Raw genomic sequence first — 18,907 nt, 5'->3', positions numbered from 1 at the left:
GACAAAACTACAGTTCAATCCTTTTTAAACACAAAATCTTTACTAATGATACATGTTTATTACAAGTTACTATCAAATAATTTGCAATTCACTACATTGTATTATACTGCTTACTATAAAACTAATAATATGTTTAGTATCGTAAACACTTATTTTTATATGAAACTTAAAAGGTACATATCCCGTAGAAGCTCTGCATAAATATGTTTCTCTCGTATTTAACCAACATTATTAGTTTGACTAAACATTACTCCATAGTAAGAAAATATCTATAAAGCTCAGCAAATAAGTATTTAGACGACAATAAAAGAAAAATCACTTCTAAATATAAAAAAAAAATACAAATAGATATTTATAATTTAACATTAGTAAAAAACATTAAAAATACACTCTTTATATCATTGTTAAAATTAAAAAAAAAAAGTAACCAATAAAAAAATTAACCAAAAATAAAAAAAAGCTCTTACGGCCATGGACTACAGTAAAATTAAAAAGTTGGACGAAGAATCACTACAACTTATGACTGAAGGAAAAGGGCCGAGCGACAAGTGTATTTGTAATCTCCTTTACACCCCAGAAGAAAAGAGGAGTATCAAGTCCACCATAAAAAAGGCGTTAGCTTCTTTGGGGGGCAGAAGTAGAAGTAGCAAGAAGGATAATGGTTCTCACGAAGCGGTTGTGCCCCTAAATTTCTCTAAAGGAGCGAAAGGTCAGATATCTTTTGCATTTCATCATTTTTTTTGCCGTGTGGTACTTAAGAATAGGACCACTCCATATTTTTGCCATGAATGTCGTAAGAGGCGACTAAGGGAAAGGCTAATAAATTAGAGATTCTTCTTGTAGACGATGGGCTAGCAACCTGTGACTATTTGAATCTCAATTCCCTCCTTTAGCCGAACACGGTCTATACAGTCTTTTGCAAGTCTGTTGGCTCTGTCTTCCCTAAATAAAGCTGAAGAGTTTGTTTGTTTGAACGCGCTAATCTCAGGAACTACTGGATCGAATTGAAAAATTAGTTTTGCGTCGAATAGACCATTTATCGAGGAAGGCTTTAGGCTATATAACATCACGCAGCAACTATAATAAAGAAATAATGGTAAATGTGGAAAAAACGGGTAAAATTATTCATCGTCGAGGTCTTTAATGATATAACTATTCCACGCGGACGAAGTCGCGGGCACAGCTGGTTCATAATTTTTCTACTACATATGTTTTTTTTTTAATGGGCAATGAAGTTAATTTGTATTGTATTTCACAGGAGGAATACACTCCACGAAAGAGGTCGTTAAACGCAAAAGCGCTTGTGGCAAATGCGGTTGTGACAAGGAGAACTTCGTGCTCAAACATTCGTTCGCGAACATTCGTATTGTTACCCCGGACATATCAACTATATGCCCCTGTCCTGAAGACTGCCTACCAGGTAAATGATTTTCAAATCTGGCAATCACTTTTTTTTATACAGGTTAAATTACACAGATTAAGTTAGCCTCGAAGTAAGTTCGAGACTTGAGTTACGAGATACTTACTCAACGGTACTATATTTTATAATAAATACTTACATATATAGATAAACATCCAAGACCCAGGCCAATCAGAGAAAGTTCTTTTCTCATCATGCCCTGACCGGGATTCGAACCCGGGACCTCCGGTGTTACAGACAAGCGTACTACCGCTGCGCCATTAGAGGCCGTCAAACATCGTCAAACTTTGCGTTGTAATTGGTCATTCATCTTTTTCCTCCTGGCTTTAGTCCAGTTTGCATCCTTACTACTCAGGAGAGGAGCCCGGGGTATGCCTTTGACCATCGACCCTGGATTGGGTGAGTTAGGTTTTTACACGAAACGACTCCCATTTGACCTCCGTTTTGATTTGAACCATTGAAGGGGAACCTTACCTGTATTGGTTCGATCAAGGTTACCTGGTTAGAAAGTTACCTGGCGTACTAGCGGACCCCAGGCTCTGAAGACTAATGGTAGAAGGTGCGTGCAACTGAGGACACGCCAATATAATACCTCTTTTATTATTTTATTCGTTTTAGCAATTTCTTAAAATTTAGCATTGTTAATTTTTGTCGCAAAAGTTTTAGAATTTATAAGCAAGAGCTAAAGTAATCGCATTAAAAAAATGTCGTGATCCATAGAGCTAAAACCGTCTTTAATTACGTCTTTATCAACTTATAGATAGAGAAAAACTCCAAAACAACATTAAAGTCACCGTGGAGCATATGAAAATGGTTGGGTCACAGTCACAGAATGATCAAGAATCAACTATAGACGCGCGACGCACTATGAGCGAACCGAAAATGGCGCGAAGAACATCTCTTTTGTCTCTGGTCGATGAAAAATATGACGAATTCGAATACGAGTCGAGTCGAGAGGACTCTGAAGATGAAAAGAGTGATAAAATATTTAAACCTGTTGATTGAAATGCACGAATTAAGCAAATAAAATTATTTGTGACTAAAATTAATTACATATTAAACAAAAAAAAAAAACACGAATTCACGTATTTGAGCCAGACTGAGGCAAAGAAAAAAAAAAGATTAACAATAGTGTAGAATTTAAAGAAAACATGATGGACAGATAAACAAACATTTTTTTTTTGACATGTTTGATAATAACGCAGACGTATTGATCGTAATAAAAAAATATTTTAAGAAAAATTGTGTAATTACAAATTTAAAAATTAAGAATTTAATCAGAAAATGTAAACGGTTTTTTTACTATTCTAAAGTGCTTTTCAGAATACTGAAAAGATTTTATTTTAAAATTAAACCTTTCCTATAGATGTAAAATATATAGATGTAAATTACATATACATTTATATGCTAATTGTCTTTTTTTTACAAACTAGGTAATTAATCAAAAAGATGAGAGGAATTATTAAGTTTTTCTAACCGACTTCAAATATCATAGTATGACACTACGAGTAAGCATATGTATGTTCTTATAGTCATAATACTGGTATGACAAATTAATGAACAAGAGGAAACCGCATGTCGTAAATTTTTTGAACAGTTTACACAGATCTTAGCCTCGAAGTAAGTTCGAGACTTGTGTTACGAGATACTAACTCAACGATACTATATTTTATAATAAATACTTACATATATAGATAAACTTCCAAGACCCAGACCAATCAGAAAAAGTTCTTTTCTCATCATGCCCTGGCCGTGATTCGAACCCGGGACCCCCGGTGTCACAGACAATACAAGCGCACTACCGCTGCGCCACAGAGGCCGTCAATCGCGGTGACATCTCCACCTCTTGCATCTGGATTGGGTAAGTCATGCTTACTTGGTCGTTAACATGTGACCTAAATTATATTTATTTTAAATTGCTTATTAGTATTAACTCCAAATATAATGCGACATTTTTTTATATTGTTATATCTTTGTTATATCTATAATATAAAAATGAATCGCTAAATGTGTTGGTAAGCACATAACTCAAGAACGCGTGGACCAATTTGGCCAATTTTTTTTTTAAATATTCGTCGAAGCTCAACGATGGTTTTTACGGCGAAAAAATACCAAATAATTGCCCGAAAAACCTTAAAAACAGTCCTTTTCTTTATCCCATACAAACGTTTTCTAACTAATACGTACAGTCAATTTGAGCTTTATTGCTAATGTATAAAGTTCACTGTTGTCTAAGCAATGTAGGTCTAATAGATAGGAACAAAAAACTGTCATATTACAAATCTTTTTGACAGAACGAAGTCTGTCGGGTCCGCTAGTTCAACATAATAGCCGACATAAACCTGCCCGCCGTTCCATATTATTTTAAAATTGCGATGCCCAACAGGGTTCATATTGTACTGTAATTCAACTGATGTAGGTACTTTATGATCAATACTTATAAAGCTGAAAAGTTTGTATGTTTGTGTTTTAGAACGCGCTAATTTTATGAACTACTAGTTCAAATTGAAAAAAATATTTTTGTGTTGAATAGACCATTTATCGAGGAAGGCTTTAGGCTATATATAACATCACTGTGCTGCTTTTAGGAGCGAAGAAATAATGGAAAATGTGATAAAAAACGGGGAAAATTATTCATCCTTGAGGGCTTCAATGATGCCCGAAATAACTATTCCACGCGGACGAAGTCGTGGGCACAGCTAGTATACAATAAAGATTTTGAATTCGAATTTGTACCTACTTGTGATCTTAGCACAGCTAAACGTGACCTTTTAGCCTTTAGGCTCTGTGTACTCCGTTAAGAATAGAGACGTGATATAACTATATAGTAAGGTGTATACTTGGTTAATGTTTCTGCCATAACCATTATGGCCCATAGTCATAAGCCAAACTATTAAGTACGTTCCGTACAACGCATATGCATTACTAAGTCATTTGGCAAATGATGTTGGTCATAGATTGAACCTACAGTGCTTTTAAGATGTGAGTAGGTGGGTCGTTAAATAAATAAATATATAAACGTACATATATACATATGGTCACGTCTGTATCACTTGCGGGGTAGACAGAGCTAACAGTATTGAAAAGACTGAACGGCCACGTTCAGCTATTTGGCTGAATGATAGCATTGAGATTCAAATTGTGACAGGTTGCTAGCCCATTACCTTAAAAAAGAATCCCAAGTTTGTAAGGCTATCCCTCAGTCGCCTTTTACGACATCCATGGGAAAGAGATGGAGTGGTCCTATCCTTTTTTGTATTGGTGCCGGAAACCATACGGCATATATACGTTGGTATATAAAATCACGCCTCTTCCCTGGAGGGGTAGGTAGAGACTGCAGCTTTCCACACGAATCAAACCTACATACTACTACAAAATAAAATTTATTTTTAAATATGTACTTATATGTTGGTACCAGCCGCGTGGTTCTCACCACTTAAGAATAGGAACACTCCATATCTTCCCCATGGATGTCGTAAAAGCCGGGTAAGGGTAAGGCTTATAAAATTGGGATTATTTTTATGGGCGATAGGAGAACAATCTGTCACTATTTGAATCTCGATTCCATCATTGAGTTAAATAGCTGAACGCAGTTTTTCAGTCTTTTCAAGAGTAATGGCTCTGTCTATCCCGCAAGGGATATAGACGTTTTTGAATGTATGTAAGTAGGCACTAACTTAATAAGTACTGGTCCAGTACTTAGCAAGGTAGCCGCAAAGTGACTTTGTAACTTATGTTAATTAATATACTGTAGCTAAAGCGTTGATTCGGCTCGACCGCCATCAAAGGGAAGATCTTGCGCCAGGCTGGTGTGACGCCTGGGGAATCACGCGACAGACGATGTAGTGTCGAGCTCCAATCCGTGAAATCTTTGCTTGCGCGATTTAGACTTTTCGATGTTTTTGACTTTAGCGTTGCGTGAATGGTTGTTGTGACTTGTGGCGTAGAGATGTAGAGATGACGCCACAATACTAACTTTCCCAAATATGATACTAACTGTACCTTCTCCTTCATTCTTTTGGAGTTAGTCCCGGTTTCATCTTCACTGGGACCGTATTTTTTTTAAATTAAATATTTTGAGCAAAAGATAATAAGACAAAAAATGTATGAAAACAGGTTGACTAAGCAGATATACATGGAGAGTGTGTAGGGAAAGGTCGAAGTGGGAAGACCTAGACAAACATATCTTGATCAAATTAAGGACGTCCTGGTAAAGGGTCAAGTTAAAAAGTACCCGAAACCACCGACCTCGCATGAAGAGAGTTACTTATGAATGTGGATGAAGCGAAGGAAATGGGTATGTATATATAATAAGACAAGCCTACACACAATTTTTTTTTAAGTCCAATCTGTCATTGTCATAATGTTGTCTTGTCATTGTCGTTCTGTCATCATTTTCAATTCAATATTTCTTCTTGTCAACACGTCTCGCTTGTTCTTTGAAATTATTTTGTAAATTGTGTGATTTTTATTTTAGTTGTAAGACAAAAGTCAGCAAGCTGGCATCGCGAAGGTTGTTGATTATTGGAATACACAGTTTTTCTCCTACCATACCGTACCGAATCAATAACAATAGGTTAGTTTTTCCAATGCATCATTATATCACAAAAAGCCTTCTGTTTATACAAGTGTTTTTTTGTTTATTGAAATTGATTACTTATTAGCAATGCCTACACCTACACTTTATTCTTCTTGAATATGAAGGTACTTGGAACATGATGTGATTATGTTATTGTTTTTAAAACTTGAAAGAATCTTATTAGAATATAGAATGAAATATATAACTATATTTTTTTTATTTAAAAGTTAATTTGCACGTGAAAGAGATGGACAAGTATTCTAAATAGCTGTTATATTCTGATCTATCTACTGGTCTGTAAGAATTTAATTAATTGTCCGATCGGGGGGTAGGCAAAGATATATTTTTCCGCCTGCAGTAAATGCAGAAAATAAAACCTGCCATAAATCCAGCATACCTACTTCTTTTGCAACATCCACAGTCATCAATCTTTTAAAATTTTCAGTACCCTGTTTTACCAAAGACGTCATCACTCCAACATGACGTCACCTCAGTGCTCCCCGAGGCATCCACCGGGAACCCCAGGCCCCCGAGGACCCGGTTCTCCAGGAGTGGTGAAAAGGGTCAATGATATTGTGAAATCCCAGGTTGATAACAGGGAATACAGGTATTTTTTTTTATAAATAACAATTCCTTTTATTTCTCTTTTAAATTAATAAATTGAATTTTTAATTTAAAGTAAATATCAGAATACTAGCTGTGCTCGCGACTTCGTCCGTGTTGAATAGTTTTTATAGAGATCTAATCTATACTAATATTATAAAGCTGAAGAGTTTGTTTGTTTGAACCCGCTAATCTCAGAAACTACGGATTCGTATTGAAAATTATTTTTGTGCTGAATAGACCATTTATAGAGGAAGGCTCTAGGCTATATAACATCATGCTGCAACTATAAGGAGCAAAGAAATAATGGAAAATGTGAAAAAAAAAATTTGGGGAAAATTATTCATCCTTGAGAGCTTCAATGATGTCCAAAATAACTATACCACGCGGACGAAGACGCGGGCACAGCTAGTCATTGACATAATCTTGTTTCAGAGGTCTGGAGCTGTCAAATCGCCTGAAGGTGTTGCTGGTCAGCGATCCCACCACGGACAAGTCCGCTGCCGCCATAGACGTTGGCGTTGGTGAGTTTTTTCTTTATTTCTTTTCTATATTATAGCTTCCACTGGACGTTGGAGAGTTTGAGCTGTGTGGCGACATCTATACGCCGCACGTGACAATAGCCGGTCACACGACAACTGTTAGTCAGCGCGAAGAAATTTACGCGTACATACATACATATATATGGTCACGTCTATATCCCTTGTGGGGTAGACATGCGTGGCCTATCAGTCTTTTCAATACTGTTGGCTCCCAACAGTATTGAAAAGACTGATAGGCCACGCTCAGCTATTTGGTTTAATGATAGAATTGAGATTCAAATAGTGACAGGTTGGTAGCCCATTACCTGAAAAAAAGAATCCCAAGTTTGTAAGCCTATCCCTTAGTCGCCTTTTACGACATCCGTGGGAGAGAGATGGAGTGGTCCTATTCTTTTTTGTATTGGTTGCCGGGAACCACACCGTATATTATATATTATATGTATATATATGTATATATATTTTTTTCTTATAATCATCAGGTTATCTGAGCGACCCTAATGAGCTGCCAGGCCTCGCCCATTTCTGCGAGCATATGCTGTTTTTGGGCACGAAGAAATACCCAGAAGTGAGTCCAAAGTATTCATCTAAGTAAACTAATATTATAAAGCTGAAGAGTTAGTTTGTTTGTTTGAATGCGCTAACCTCAGGAACTAGTGGTTCGAATTGAAAAATTATTTTTGCGTTGAATAGAACATTTTTCGAGAAAGGCTTTAGACTATATATCGTTCGTCACGTTCCAACTATTAGGAGCGAAGAATTAATGGAAAATGTAAATAAAAGCGGGGGAAATTATTCATTTTTGAGGGCTGCAATGATGCCCAAAATACTATTCCACGCGGACGAAGTTGCGGGCACAGCTAGTAAAGAGATAAGATTTCGGTAACGGGCTCGGTTAAAATGCGTGTGGCGCAAAAGGGCACATGGATGTCGTAAAAGGCGACTAAGGGATATGCTTATAAACTTGGGATTCTACTTTTAGGCGATGGGCTAGCAACCTGTCACTATTTGAATCTCAATTCTATCATTAAGCCAAACATCTGAACGTGGCCCATCAGTATTATCAAGATAGTTGTGAAGTTGACGTTGTTGAAGAAAATGGTACAGTGCAGTTTGTTGCCGCTCCTTCTCTACCGACGCTTCGGAAGTGGCAGTAAAATTAGTTTTAAGTAATTTATTTGACGTCTATCAATGTTTTAAGTAATTTGTTTGACGCCAACCAATGTTTTAAGTAATTTATTTGACGCCAACCAATGTTTTAAGTAATTTATTTGACGCCAACCAATGTTTTAAGTAATTTATTTGACGCCAACCAATGTTTTAAGTAATTTATTTGACGCTAACCAATGTTTTAAGTAATTTATTTGTCGTCAACCAATGTTTTAAGTATATTATTTGACGTCAACCAAAAGATATGCCAATAATTGAGAAAAATCTATAAATTAAACCTTCAATCTATAGCTTCACATGTGACTCTTCATTCCCAGGAGAATGAATACAGCCGCTATCTCGCGGAACACGGCGGCTCGTCCAACGCGTCGACGTCCTCCGACCACACCATGTATTATTTCGACGTATTACCGGCGCACCTGGCCGGCGCTCTGGATATGTAAGTGTGTATATATATAGTTATATATATATTATATATCTACACTATATAATATTATAAAGAGGAAAACTTTGTTTGTTTGGTTGTATACAGTAGAATCCCGATTATCCGAAACAATTAAAAACAGTGGCAATTCGGATAATCGAAAATCCGGATAATCGATTTCATGCTAATTCAATCTGTGTTATTTGTCCAAAAAAAAAAAGAAAAAAAAAATATTCAAATCAAACAATATTCGAAATTTAAATGTTAAATGTAAAATTTTAATGTTAAAAAAATCTAATATAATATTGGCATGATAATAACTCATGTAATAACTTAAGACAGAAGGTCCTTTAAGTAGAGACTAAATAGATTAACCGACTTGGTATCACATGAATCTCACAACTTTTTACGGTAGAAAGACTGAGCTGAGAGACTTGATTTTTTTAAACGGTTTTATTTAGCTCACCCCGTTTGTTTTATTTATTCTTGGGTCAAATTTAGTAATTCAAATTTCACCCTCTTCCTGTCAACCGATTAATCTGAAATTTTGTATACACTTTGGATTTTGGTGACAATATAATTATGTTTATTCATTATCATTATAAATTCAAGATGGCCGCCGTTACAAAATGGCGGATAATTTAGGTTTCATTAATCCCATCAATATGGGTATCAAATGAAAGGGCTCAACAAGCAGAATACAATATACTATAAAAAATTGAAATCCAAGATGGCGGCCTCTACAAAATGGCGGATAACTTAGGTTTTATCAATCCCATCAACATGGGTATCAAATGAAAGGTCTCAACAAGTAGAATACAATTTACTATTCAAAATTAAAATCTAAATCATGGGCTTCTACAATACATAAAATGCAGGGCAGCACAGTGCTGCCTGATCACGCAGTCGTATACTTAGGTGCGAAACTGTTTGAAGAAGGTCAAGCCTACGTGGCTCTTAGTAGAGTAAGATCTTTGCAGGGACTACGTATAGAGGAGTTGGACTGCAATAAAGTAACGGGCAAGAAACCTTGCAATAATGAAGCACTAAATGAATTAAACAGAATGCGAAATAAAAACTAAAAACTAGAAAATAAAAATAGGTAAAAAAACTTTTTAAGTTAAACGGTTTTATGTTAAACATACATTGCAATGTTTAATATTAATGTACTAAAAACCAAAAAATAATAAAATAGATACAGTCGTGGGAATTATAAACATATGCATAGACTAGACTAAAATAAAACCGTGGGGCACGTCAATTGTCTACAAATTATAGACTTAATGTGCGATAGAAGAATCGTTTAATTCGTCGTTAGGCAGTTGGCCCGCAGACGGTGCGCAAATTACTTACTATTTTGCTGGCTAGCGAGGAATCGTTTCACTGCTCGTAGTTTGTCTTTAATCGACAAAACTTATGATAAAAGTACTACTCGCTCAACATTATGAAACCCTAAAACTCGCTTAATCGAGCTTGCTAACTTGTTTCCATATTCTAGCCCTACTTATCACACGTCCATCGTTGTCGGTTGAACAACTGCCTAATTATAGTGTAACATTACAAAACAAACATTTTAATCAACGATTGTAGACAATTGACGTGCCCCACGGTTTTATTTTAGTCTAGTCTATGCATATGTTTATAATTCCCACGACTGTATCTATTTTATTTTTTGGTTTTTAGTACATTAATATTAAACATTGCAATGTATGTTTAACATAAAACCGTTTAACTTAAAAAGTTTTTTTACCTATTTTTATTTACAGGATGTTTTTGATGGCTTTACTTTATCTGTCAGTATTTTCAAGAATTTTGACTCTGTCTACCCCGCAAGGGATACAGACGTGATTATATATAAGTAGTATGTATGTAAAATGCAGCGAAGGAAGTATGCAGAGATCGTGGCAAGTGGAAAGAGGTAGTCTCTGCCTACTCCTCCGGGAAAGAGGCCTAATTTTTTTTTTATATTTATATATTTATGTACAACAAGAAAAATTTGCAAAAAAAAACTTAAAGAGAATTCAGTACAAGGGCACTACTTATTTCTAGAGAAATTTCTTCTAGCAGGCCCACTATATATTTATGTATATATGTATGTAAAAATTGTAAATACTCCACAGATTCGCACAATTCTTCATAGCGCCCCTCTTCACCGAATCGGCTACCGGCCGGGAACTGAGCGCGGTAAATTCTGAGCACGAGAAAAACGCTGCGTCAGACACGTGGCGGCTCGACCAGCTGAACAAGAGCTCCGCGGATCCCAACCATCCTTATCACAAGTTCGGCACTGGTGAGTTTTTAGAGCTCATTTTATGGTTGTGGTTTTGTTTGACCAGTTTTTGTAGAACTGTTTAGTGTATTTTGCGTTAAGGGAGTCAGGGGTCACGTCAAAATGGTGATGTCGGTTAAATATAAATGTTCTTTTTTTTAATTGAATTTCATTTAGGTAGTGATTTTTAATACTGGCCATTTTTATGGTTATGTAAAGTAAGAGAATTTCAATAGAAATAAATAGTAAAAATCAGAAGAATGCCTCGTCTGACACGTGGCGGCTGGACCAGCTCAACAAGAGCTCCGCGGATCCCAACCATCCTTACCACAAGTTCGGCACTGGTCAGTTTCCAGGGGTCATTTTATAATGGTTTTGTTTTACCAGTTTATATAGAACTGTATCGTGTTTTTGTCAGGTTTTAGTCAGGGGTCATGTCGAATTAGTAATTTTGTTTAAATATATTTTTTCCTTTTCCTTCTTTTAAATGAACTTTTCTTCATCCTTACTACAAGTTTATGTAGAACTGTATAGTTAGTATTTTGTCAGGTTTTAGTCAGGGTTTTTAGGCGATGGATTAGCAACCTGTCACTATTTGAATCTCATTTCATTTTATCATTAAGCTAAACAGCTAAACGTGGCCATTCAGTCTTTTCAAGACTGTTGGCTCTGTCTACCCCGCAAGGAATATAGACGTGATTATATGTATGTATGAACGTATTGTTCTATCAATTCTATCGTTAAGCCAGACATCTGAACGTGGCTTACAGTCTCTCCAAGACCAAGGATTATAAACTCTTATTGTGTGTATGTATATGTATGTTTGTATGTATATTTACATTTCCTGTTACAGGGAACAGGGAGACATTGGAAACTATACCGAAGTCAAAAGGCATAGATGTTAGAAAAGCACTGCTGGAGTTCCACCAGGAATGGTACTCTGCTAACATCATGACTCTTGTGGTTCTTGGTAAAGGTGAGAATTTTTTCAGACTGTGAGGAAAAACAGAATTTTAATCCTACTACTATTTAAAAGGCGAAAGTTTGTATGCATGTTTGTTACTCTTTCACGCAAAAACTACTGAACCGATTACCATGAAATTTGGTATGTAGGTAGCTGAAGACCCAGAATAACACATAGGCTACTTTTTATCCCAGAGTTCCCGCGGGATTGATAGGGTTTCCATGCGGACGAAGTCGCGGGCGGCCTCTAGTTTAAATTATATTTCTTCGAAGGCCTCTGTGGCGTGCTGGTGGTGGAGCGCTGGTCTGTGACACGGGAGGGCCCGGGTTCGAATCCAGGCCAGGGCGTGATGAGAAACTAACTTTCTCCGATTGGCCTGGGTCTGGGATGTTTATCTCATACAAGTTTTTATTATAAAATTTTGTATCGTTGAGTTAGTATCTCGTAACATGTGTCTCGAACTTACTTCTACGCCAACTCAATCTGTGTAATCTGTCCCGTATAAATTTATGTATACAATAAGATTTGGACCACTCCATCTCGTTCTCATGGATGTCGTAAAAGGCGATTAAGGGGTTCAGCTTATAAACTTGGGATTCTTCTTTTAGGCGATGGGCTAGCAACTGATGAAGATGGGCTAGAGAGAGTTATGAATGTGGTTGAAGCGAAGGAAGTATGCAGAGATCGTGGCGAGTGGAAAGATGTAGTCTCTGCCTACCCCTCCGGGAAAAAGGCGTGATTTTATGTTTGTATGTATGTATGTATGTTTGTTTGTATTTATGTATGTATGTATGTATGTTTGTTTGTTGGATGTATGTATGTATGTTTGTTTGTATGTATGTATGTATGTATGTTTGTTTGTTTGTATGTATGTATGCATGTATGTTTGTATGTATATATACATATTTAACGTTGACCACAATTCGCCAGAGTCCCTGGACGAGCTGGAACAGATGGTGGTGCCGCTGTTCTCGGCGGTGGAGGACCGCGCGGTGCCGCCGCCCCGCTGGCCGGAGCCCCCGTTCCCGGCGGGGCTCCGCCGCAAGCGCGCCTACTGTCTCCCCGTCAAGGATCTACGCTCGCTGTCCATTGATTTCTCTGTGCCTGACACGACTCATCATTACAAGAGCGGGGTGAGTTGGGTTATTGTACTGTTTTTTTCTTTTTTTTGTAAATTACCTTTAAATATGACAATGAGTGAATAAATGAATGACTGAATAAGTGAACGAATGAATAAGCGAATGAGTGAATAAGTGAATGAGTTAATTAGTGAATGAGTGAATAAGTGAACGAGTGAATAAGTGAACGAGTGAATAAGTGAACGAGTGAATAAGCGAATGAGTGAATGAGTGAATAAGAGAATGAGTGAATAAGAGAATGATTGAATAAGTGAATAAGCGAATGAGTGAATAAGCGAATGAGTGAATAAGCGAAAGAGTGAATAAGTGAATAAGCGAAAGAGTTAATAAGTGAATAAGCGAAAGAGTTAATAAGTGAATGAGTAAATAAGTGAATGAGTGAATGCATAAATTAGTGAATGAATAACGAGTGACATTTTTGTTTCAGCCCGGACATTACCTGTCAAATCTGCTCGGACACGAAGGCCCCGGCAGTTTGCTGTCAGAATTGAAGGCCAGGGGGTGGTGTAACAGGTATTAATCTTTTGTAACATGTTAATGTTATATACATACATAAAATCACGCCTCTTTCCCAGAGGGGTAGGCAGAGACTAACTCATTCCACTAGTTTGGTTAATGTTACAGAAGATATATATAAACTTTAAAAGAGACTCGGTGCAAACCTGACTCACCCAATCCAGGGTCCATGGTCAAAGGCGCACCCCGGGCTCCTCTCCAGAGTGGTGAGGATGCGACCGGGACTAAAGGCCAGGAGGGAGAAGAAGAAGAATTATAAATTTTTCTTGTTACACAATCTCAAGTTTATTAGACACTATTTATTTTGGTCATCATTGAATACTAATATTATAAAGCTGAAGAGTTTGTTTGTTTGAACGCGCTAATCTCAGGAACTACTGGTTCGAATTGTAAAATTATTTTTGCGTTGAATAGACCATTTATCTAGGTAGGCTTTAGGCAATATAACATCACGCTGCAACTATAAGGAGCGAAGAAATAATGGAAAATGTGAATAAGAAAAAACGGGGGAAATTATTCCTCCTTGAGGGCTTCAATGATGCCCAAAATAACTATTCCACGCGGACGAAGTCGTGGCCACAGCTAGTGTAGAAATAAATACCTACTATCTAGTAATTACAACTCCAAATGATAAAATGAATTTATTTATCACCGTTACAATCAGTTTGGTGGGCGGCACTCGTGTGGGCGGTAGGGGGTTCGCATTCTTCGGGGTCCAAGTCGACCTGACCGAAGACGGGGTGGACCATATAGACGATATCATCGAATTGGTGTTCCAGGTGAGAGTAATATTCATTTACATACATACATATAGTCACGTCTATATCCCTTGCGGGGTAGACAGAGCCAACAGTAAGTTTTTTTTTGACTGATTTTATAGGTACATGAAATCACAGTGCCGTGTTGTTACAGGCACTAATAGGAAAAAAAAATTGGGTCCACTCCCATCTCTATCCTGTGGATGTCGTTAAAGGCGACTAAAGGATGGGCTTGTAAACTTGGGATTCTGACGATGTGGTATTATATATTTTTAGTATTCGACTTGCACATGCAACTTCTTTGGTTATTTTTTTTATTTATCTATACTAATATTATAAAGCTGAAGAGTTTGTTTTGTTTGTTTGTTTGTTTGTTTGTTTGTTTGTTTAAACGCGCTAATCTCAGAAACTACTGAACCGATTTGAATAATTCTTTCACTGTTAGATAGTCTATTTATCGAGGAAGGCTATAGGCTACATTTTATCCCGGATTTCCTACGACTAATATTATAAAGCTGAAGAGTTTGTTTTGTTTGTTTGTTTGTTTGTTTAAACGCGCTAATCTCAGAAACTACTGAACCGATTTGAATAATTCTTTCACTGTTAGATAGTCTTATTTATCGAGGAAGGCTATAGGCTACATTTTATCCCGGATTTCCTACTGGAAACGTCAACAATGCAGGTGAAAGTTGAATGAGTCGGCCATCTGCGAGCTTTCCACGCGAACGCTGCGCAAACCAACAAAGATATAGTAAAACAATGTACTAAAGATGTGAAGTACTAATTTTTTGCCACAAAAAAGTCCGCGAGAGCATATATCTATCTCTTAAGGTTTACTTACAATAACCACTTTTATGTTCATTTTTGAAGATTATTTTTTCATTATAAACATAAGTTATTTTGAAACCAATTTTCTTTAATTCAGTATTAATCCTTATCCAAATAAATATGTTTATTACTTTCGGCTTTTCATGTAGACTAAAATTGCCATTTACAGTATATAAATCAGACGAATAGGTTTTGAGATATAGTCGTTATAAGCAATTTGCAGCGAAACATTTAATACGGCGAACCAGCGTTCTTTCTAATACGCGTGACCGCCTGACCGCCCCCCACCCCGCATCTTTCGATCGCCCTGCTCTATCCTACTTCCTACATATAGATAGGTATCATTCTACTTATAATACTTTCTTTGTATGTTTGTCAGTTTTTCCTCTTACCTACTTTTAAACTGATTATGTCTATCTTTTAAGATTGTTGTTAATTATGAGTATTAAATTGTAAACACAACTGTCTTTGATATCACTTAATTTCAATGAACATCTTAGAAGATATTACTATTTTAAAGTAAAGTATCAGCCGGTAAGATCCCACTACTGGGCAAAGGCCTCTCATCTCACTATACGGTCTCCGTTCCGTCGCGGGTAATGATGCGGGCCAAGTCGTCGCCAAGTCGCATAACAATTAGCAGCTATAATTGATAAAGCCGAGGAGGATGTTTGCAAAAATAAATATGATGCCCAAAATAACTATTCCACGCGGACGAAGTCGCGGGCACAGCTAGTCTATCTAATATATTTAAACGAGCAATTCTTGTATATATATAATCAGGATCTCGGAAACGGCTCCAACGATTTTCATGAAAGTTACAGATTAGGGGCTGTTCGGCTCAAGGAATCGATTTATCAAGGTCCTAGGTTCGAGAAAAGCTCGGTTCCCAAGTTATATAAACATTTAAAAAACCGCGTTTTAAGAAACTATATCAGCGCCATCTCTGGTAGACCGAGCAAAGCTCGCTCAACCGGGTACTTATAATTGTATTTCTTCGCAGTATATAGCAATGCTTCGCAAAGAGGGACCCCAGCGGTGGGTGTGGGAGGAACAAAGGGACCTCATGGCCATGGAGTTCAGGTTCAAAGACGTGCAGGACCCGAGGAATATGGTCACGGGCCATGTACACATGTTGCAGGTGAGTTGAGTGCCTCTAACTATGGTCAGGAGTGAGATGGGTGACCGATACATGAATCTTCGGATCTGATGGTCACTGAATCATTGGTTGGTGTAGGAACATAAATATTATTAAATAATGACGTCTTTTATTATGCTGTCATGTCAGCGCATGATATTGTTTCTTGTTTTTAATTCTTAAATATTAATGTCTTTTATCATGCTGAAATGACAACCCATGATATTGTTTATTGTTTTTTAATTCCTTTTTTTTGAGCCAACCCGTAATATTATTTTCCTCTGTCAGGATTTCCCAATGGAAGACGTACTGAGCGCATATTACATCATGACGGAATGGCGCCCAGACCTCATAGAGGAGTTGCTGGATTTACTCACACCGGAGAACGTCCGTGTGGGAATCGTTGCCAAGTAAGTGGCGATTAAGGGAATGTGCATATTTCGTTTAGCTGCCTAAGAATGCTGATTCCGTAATGTTCTGGTTAATTTGTAAATTGAAGTCCGATGAAAATGGTGCAGTGTAGTTTGTCACGCCGTCCCTTTTACACGCGCGCTTTGAAAGCGGTAGTAGATATAATTAGATTTAATTGATGTGACGTCTAAATTAAAACGTCGAATAAGTGATTAATAAAAAAAAAATCATAAAAAACTAAGAAAAAACATAGTTTTTGTTTCGCCATCTTCAGTAAATCAATTAGATTAGCAATAGACAGTTAGCCAATCTCAAGTTAATAAGTCTATCCCTTAGTCGCCTTTTACGACATCCATGGGAAGGAGATGGAGTGCTCCTGTTCTAGTATTTGTGTTTGCATTATACTGTTTACACATTACATTACATTATATTTGTATGTATGTAATGGTCGTGTGGGATTCGTGGCCAAGTGAGTCTTCAACATCCTCCTGGCTTTAGTCCCGGTCGCATCCTCACCACTCTGGAGAGGAGCCCGGGGTGCGCCTTTGACCATGGACCCTGGATTGGGTGAGTCAGGTTTTCACACGAAGCGACTCCCGTCCGACCTCCGCAACCTTTGCAGGGGAACCTAACCCGTATTGGATCGATTTAGTACCCCTGCAAAGGTTGAACCTTGAACCATCATCTCGTGAACTGTTGCCTCAATATGCGATCCTCTTATTGTCAGGTTGGCTGGAAGAGATCTCACTCAGGGATAAGCCCGCCTTTGTACTGCACTACTGTTTTATATTTGTAATGTACTCTTTTAGTGAACAATAAAGCATTTACCTCCTTACTTATCATTCAAATTTCATAAATATCGGTGTAAATGTTTAGTCGTGAAAACCTAAAAGACAGACACACTTACCCATTTAGAATATTTTATGTGATGTATGTTTTTCTAGATGTTTCGGAGATAAATGTACACAAACAGAGAAATGGTACGGCACCAAATATCTGCAGGAGGATATAGAGCCGAACAAAATAAAGGTAAGATTAAATATCTAGCTTTGTTCAACCGTGCACTGTTTTACCGACCGTCCTGGACGCCATTACATGTTTACACAAAGCTGTTTTACCGACACTTGCAATAGCGCGCTATTTACCACTAACATTATTAATGCGAGAGTGAGTGAAAAACCCTTAAAACAGCCCCAAAAGTTATCTTACTATAACGTTGAGTCAATATGAGCTTTATTGCTTTTGTACAAAGTTCACTGTTGTCTAACAACGTAGGTGTGTTCAAAACGTCATAATATTTTTTACGCTACTTTTTTAACGCTGTACAAAATTCAAATTCAATCATATTTAAATTTCAAATTTAAATTTTTTGCCCGATTATAAAATAGGCAAGAACAAAATACAGCTGTACCTACATCCTACTACTATTATAAAGGCGAAAGTTTGTATGGATGTTTGTTACTCTTTCACAAAAACTACTGAACCGATTACCATGAAATTTGGTATGTAGGTAGCTGAAGACCCAGAATAACACATAGGCTACTTTTTATCCCAGATTTCCCGCGGGATTGATAGGGTTTCCATGCGGACGAAGTCGCGGGCGGCCTCTAGTATCATATATAATCTTTCCACAGGAATGGCAATCGGTGAAATTGTGCCCCCAACTGCACCTGCCCCCCCCCAACGAGTTCGTGCCCGCGCGCCTGGAGCTGGAGGCCGGCGATGACGTCACCGCCCACAGCGCCGCGCCCGTCATACTCAAGGTCAGACACATACACACATACACACATACATAAATACATGCATACTTACATACGTGCATACATACATACATAAATACATGCGTACTTACATACGTGCATACATACATACATACATATATACATACATACATATGGTGCCGGGAACCACACGACACTATACATATATATTATATACTATACATATATATTATATGTATGCATGTATGTATATATGTATGTGTGCCGTGTGGTTCCCGGCACCAATACAAAAAAGAATAGGACCACTCCATATCTTTCCCATGGATGTCGTAAAAGGCGACTAAGGGATAGGCTTATAAACTTGGGATTCATCTTTTAGGCAATGGGCTAGCAACATGTCACTATTTGAATCTTAATGCTATCGTAAA

General features: G+C 37.3%; 2 protein-coding genes across 3 annotated transcripts in view; both read left to right on the top strand.

The window, feature by feature from the left end:
- Positions 1–471: 471 nt before the first annotated feature.
- Positions 472–2,425, top strand: LOC106142942 (uncharacterized). Its single transcript, XM_013344898.2, has 3 exons — positions 472–709; positions 1,259–1,420; positions 2,181–2,425. The coding sequence occupies exons 1-3, from the start codon at positions 472–474 to the stop codon at positions 2,423–2,425; spliced, it is 645 nt and encodes a 214-aa protein (XP_013200352.2).
- Positions 2,426–5,827: 3,402 nt separating this feature from the next.
- The window catches only part of LOC106142958 (insulin-degrading enzyme), a 37,902-nt gene continuing 24,822 nt past the window's right edge, over positions 5,828–18,907 (top strand). The window contains exons 1-14 of one of the 2 annotated variants that reach the window (XM_060953272.1): positions 5,828–5,996; positions 6,445–6,606; positions 7,038–7,126; positions 7,624–7,709; positions 8,629–8,750; positions 10,856–11,025; positions 11,858–11,980; positions 12,899–13,101; positions 13,535–13,620; positions 14,288–14,402; positions 16,213–16,350; positions 16,636–16,757; positions 17,703–17,787; positions 18,393–18,521. In XM_060953272.1, coding sequence (XP_060809255.1) covers positions 6,479–6,606; positions 7,038–7,126; positions 7,624–7,709; positions 8,629–8,750; positions 10,856–11,025; positions 11,858–11,980; positions 12,899–13,101; positions 13,535–13,620; positions 14,288–14,402; positions 16,213–16,350; positions 16,636–16,757; positions 17,703–17,787; positions 18,393–18,521 — 1,596 coding nt within the window. In that variant the 5' untranslated portion in view covers positions 5,828–5,996; positions 6,445–6,478. Of the gene's footprint in view, positions 5,997–6,444; positions 6,607–7,037; positions 7,127–7,623; positions 7,710–8,628; positions 8,751–10,855; positions 11,026–11,264; positions 11,349–11,857; positions 11,981–12,898; positions 13,102–13,534; positions 13,621–14,287; positions 14,403–16,212; positions 16,351–16,635; positions 16,758–17,702; positions 17,788–18,392; positions 18,522–18,907 lie in introns of those variants that run through there. The other variant, XM_060953271.1, reaches the window with a different exon arrangement.

The sequence above is a fragment of the Amyelois transitella genome, chromosome 31 (assembly GCF_032362555.1).
Source record: "Amyelois transitella isolate CPQ chromosome 31, ilAmyTran1.1, whole genome shotgun sequence".
Classification (NCBI taxonomy): domain Eukaryota; kingdom Metazoa; phylum Arthropoda; class Insecta; order Lepidoptera; family Pyralidae; genus Amyelois; species Amyelois transitella.
Note: the sequence above shows the minus strand (reverse complement) of the source record. Positions and strands in the feature narration are given on the sequence as shown.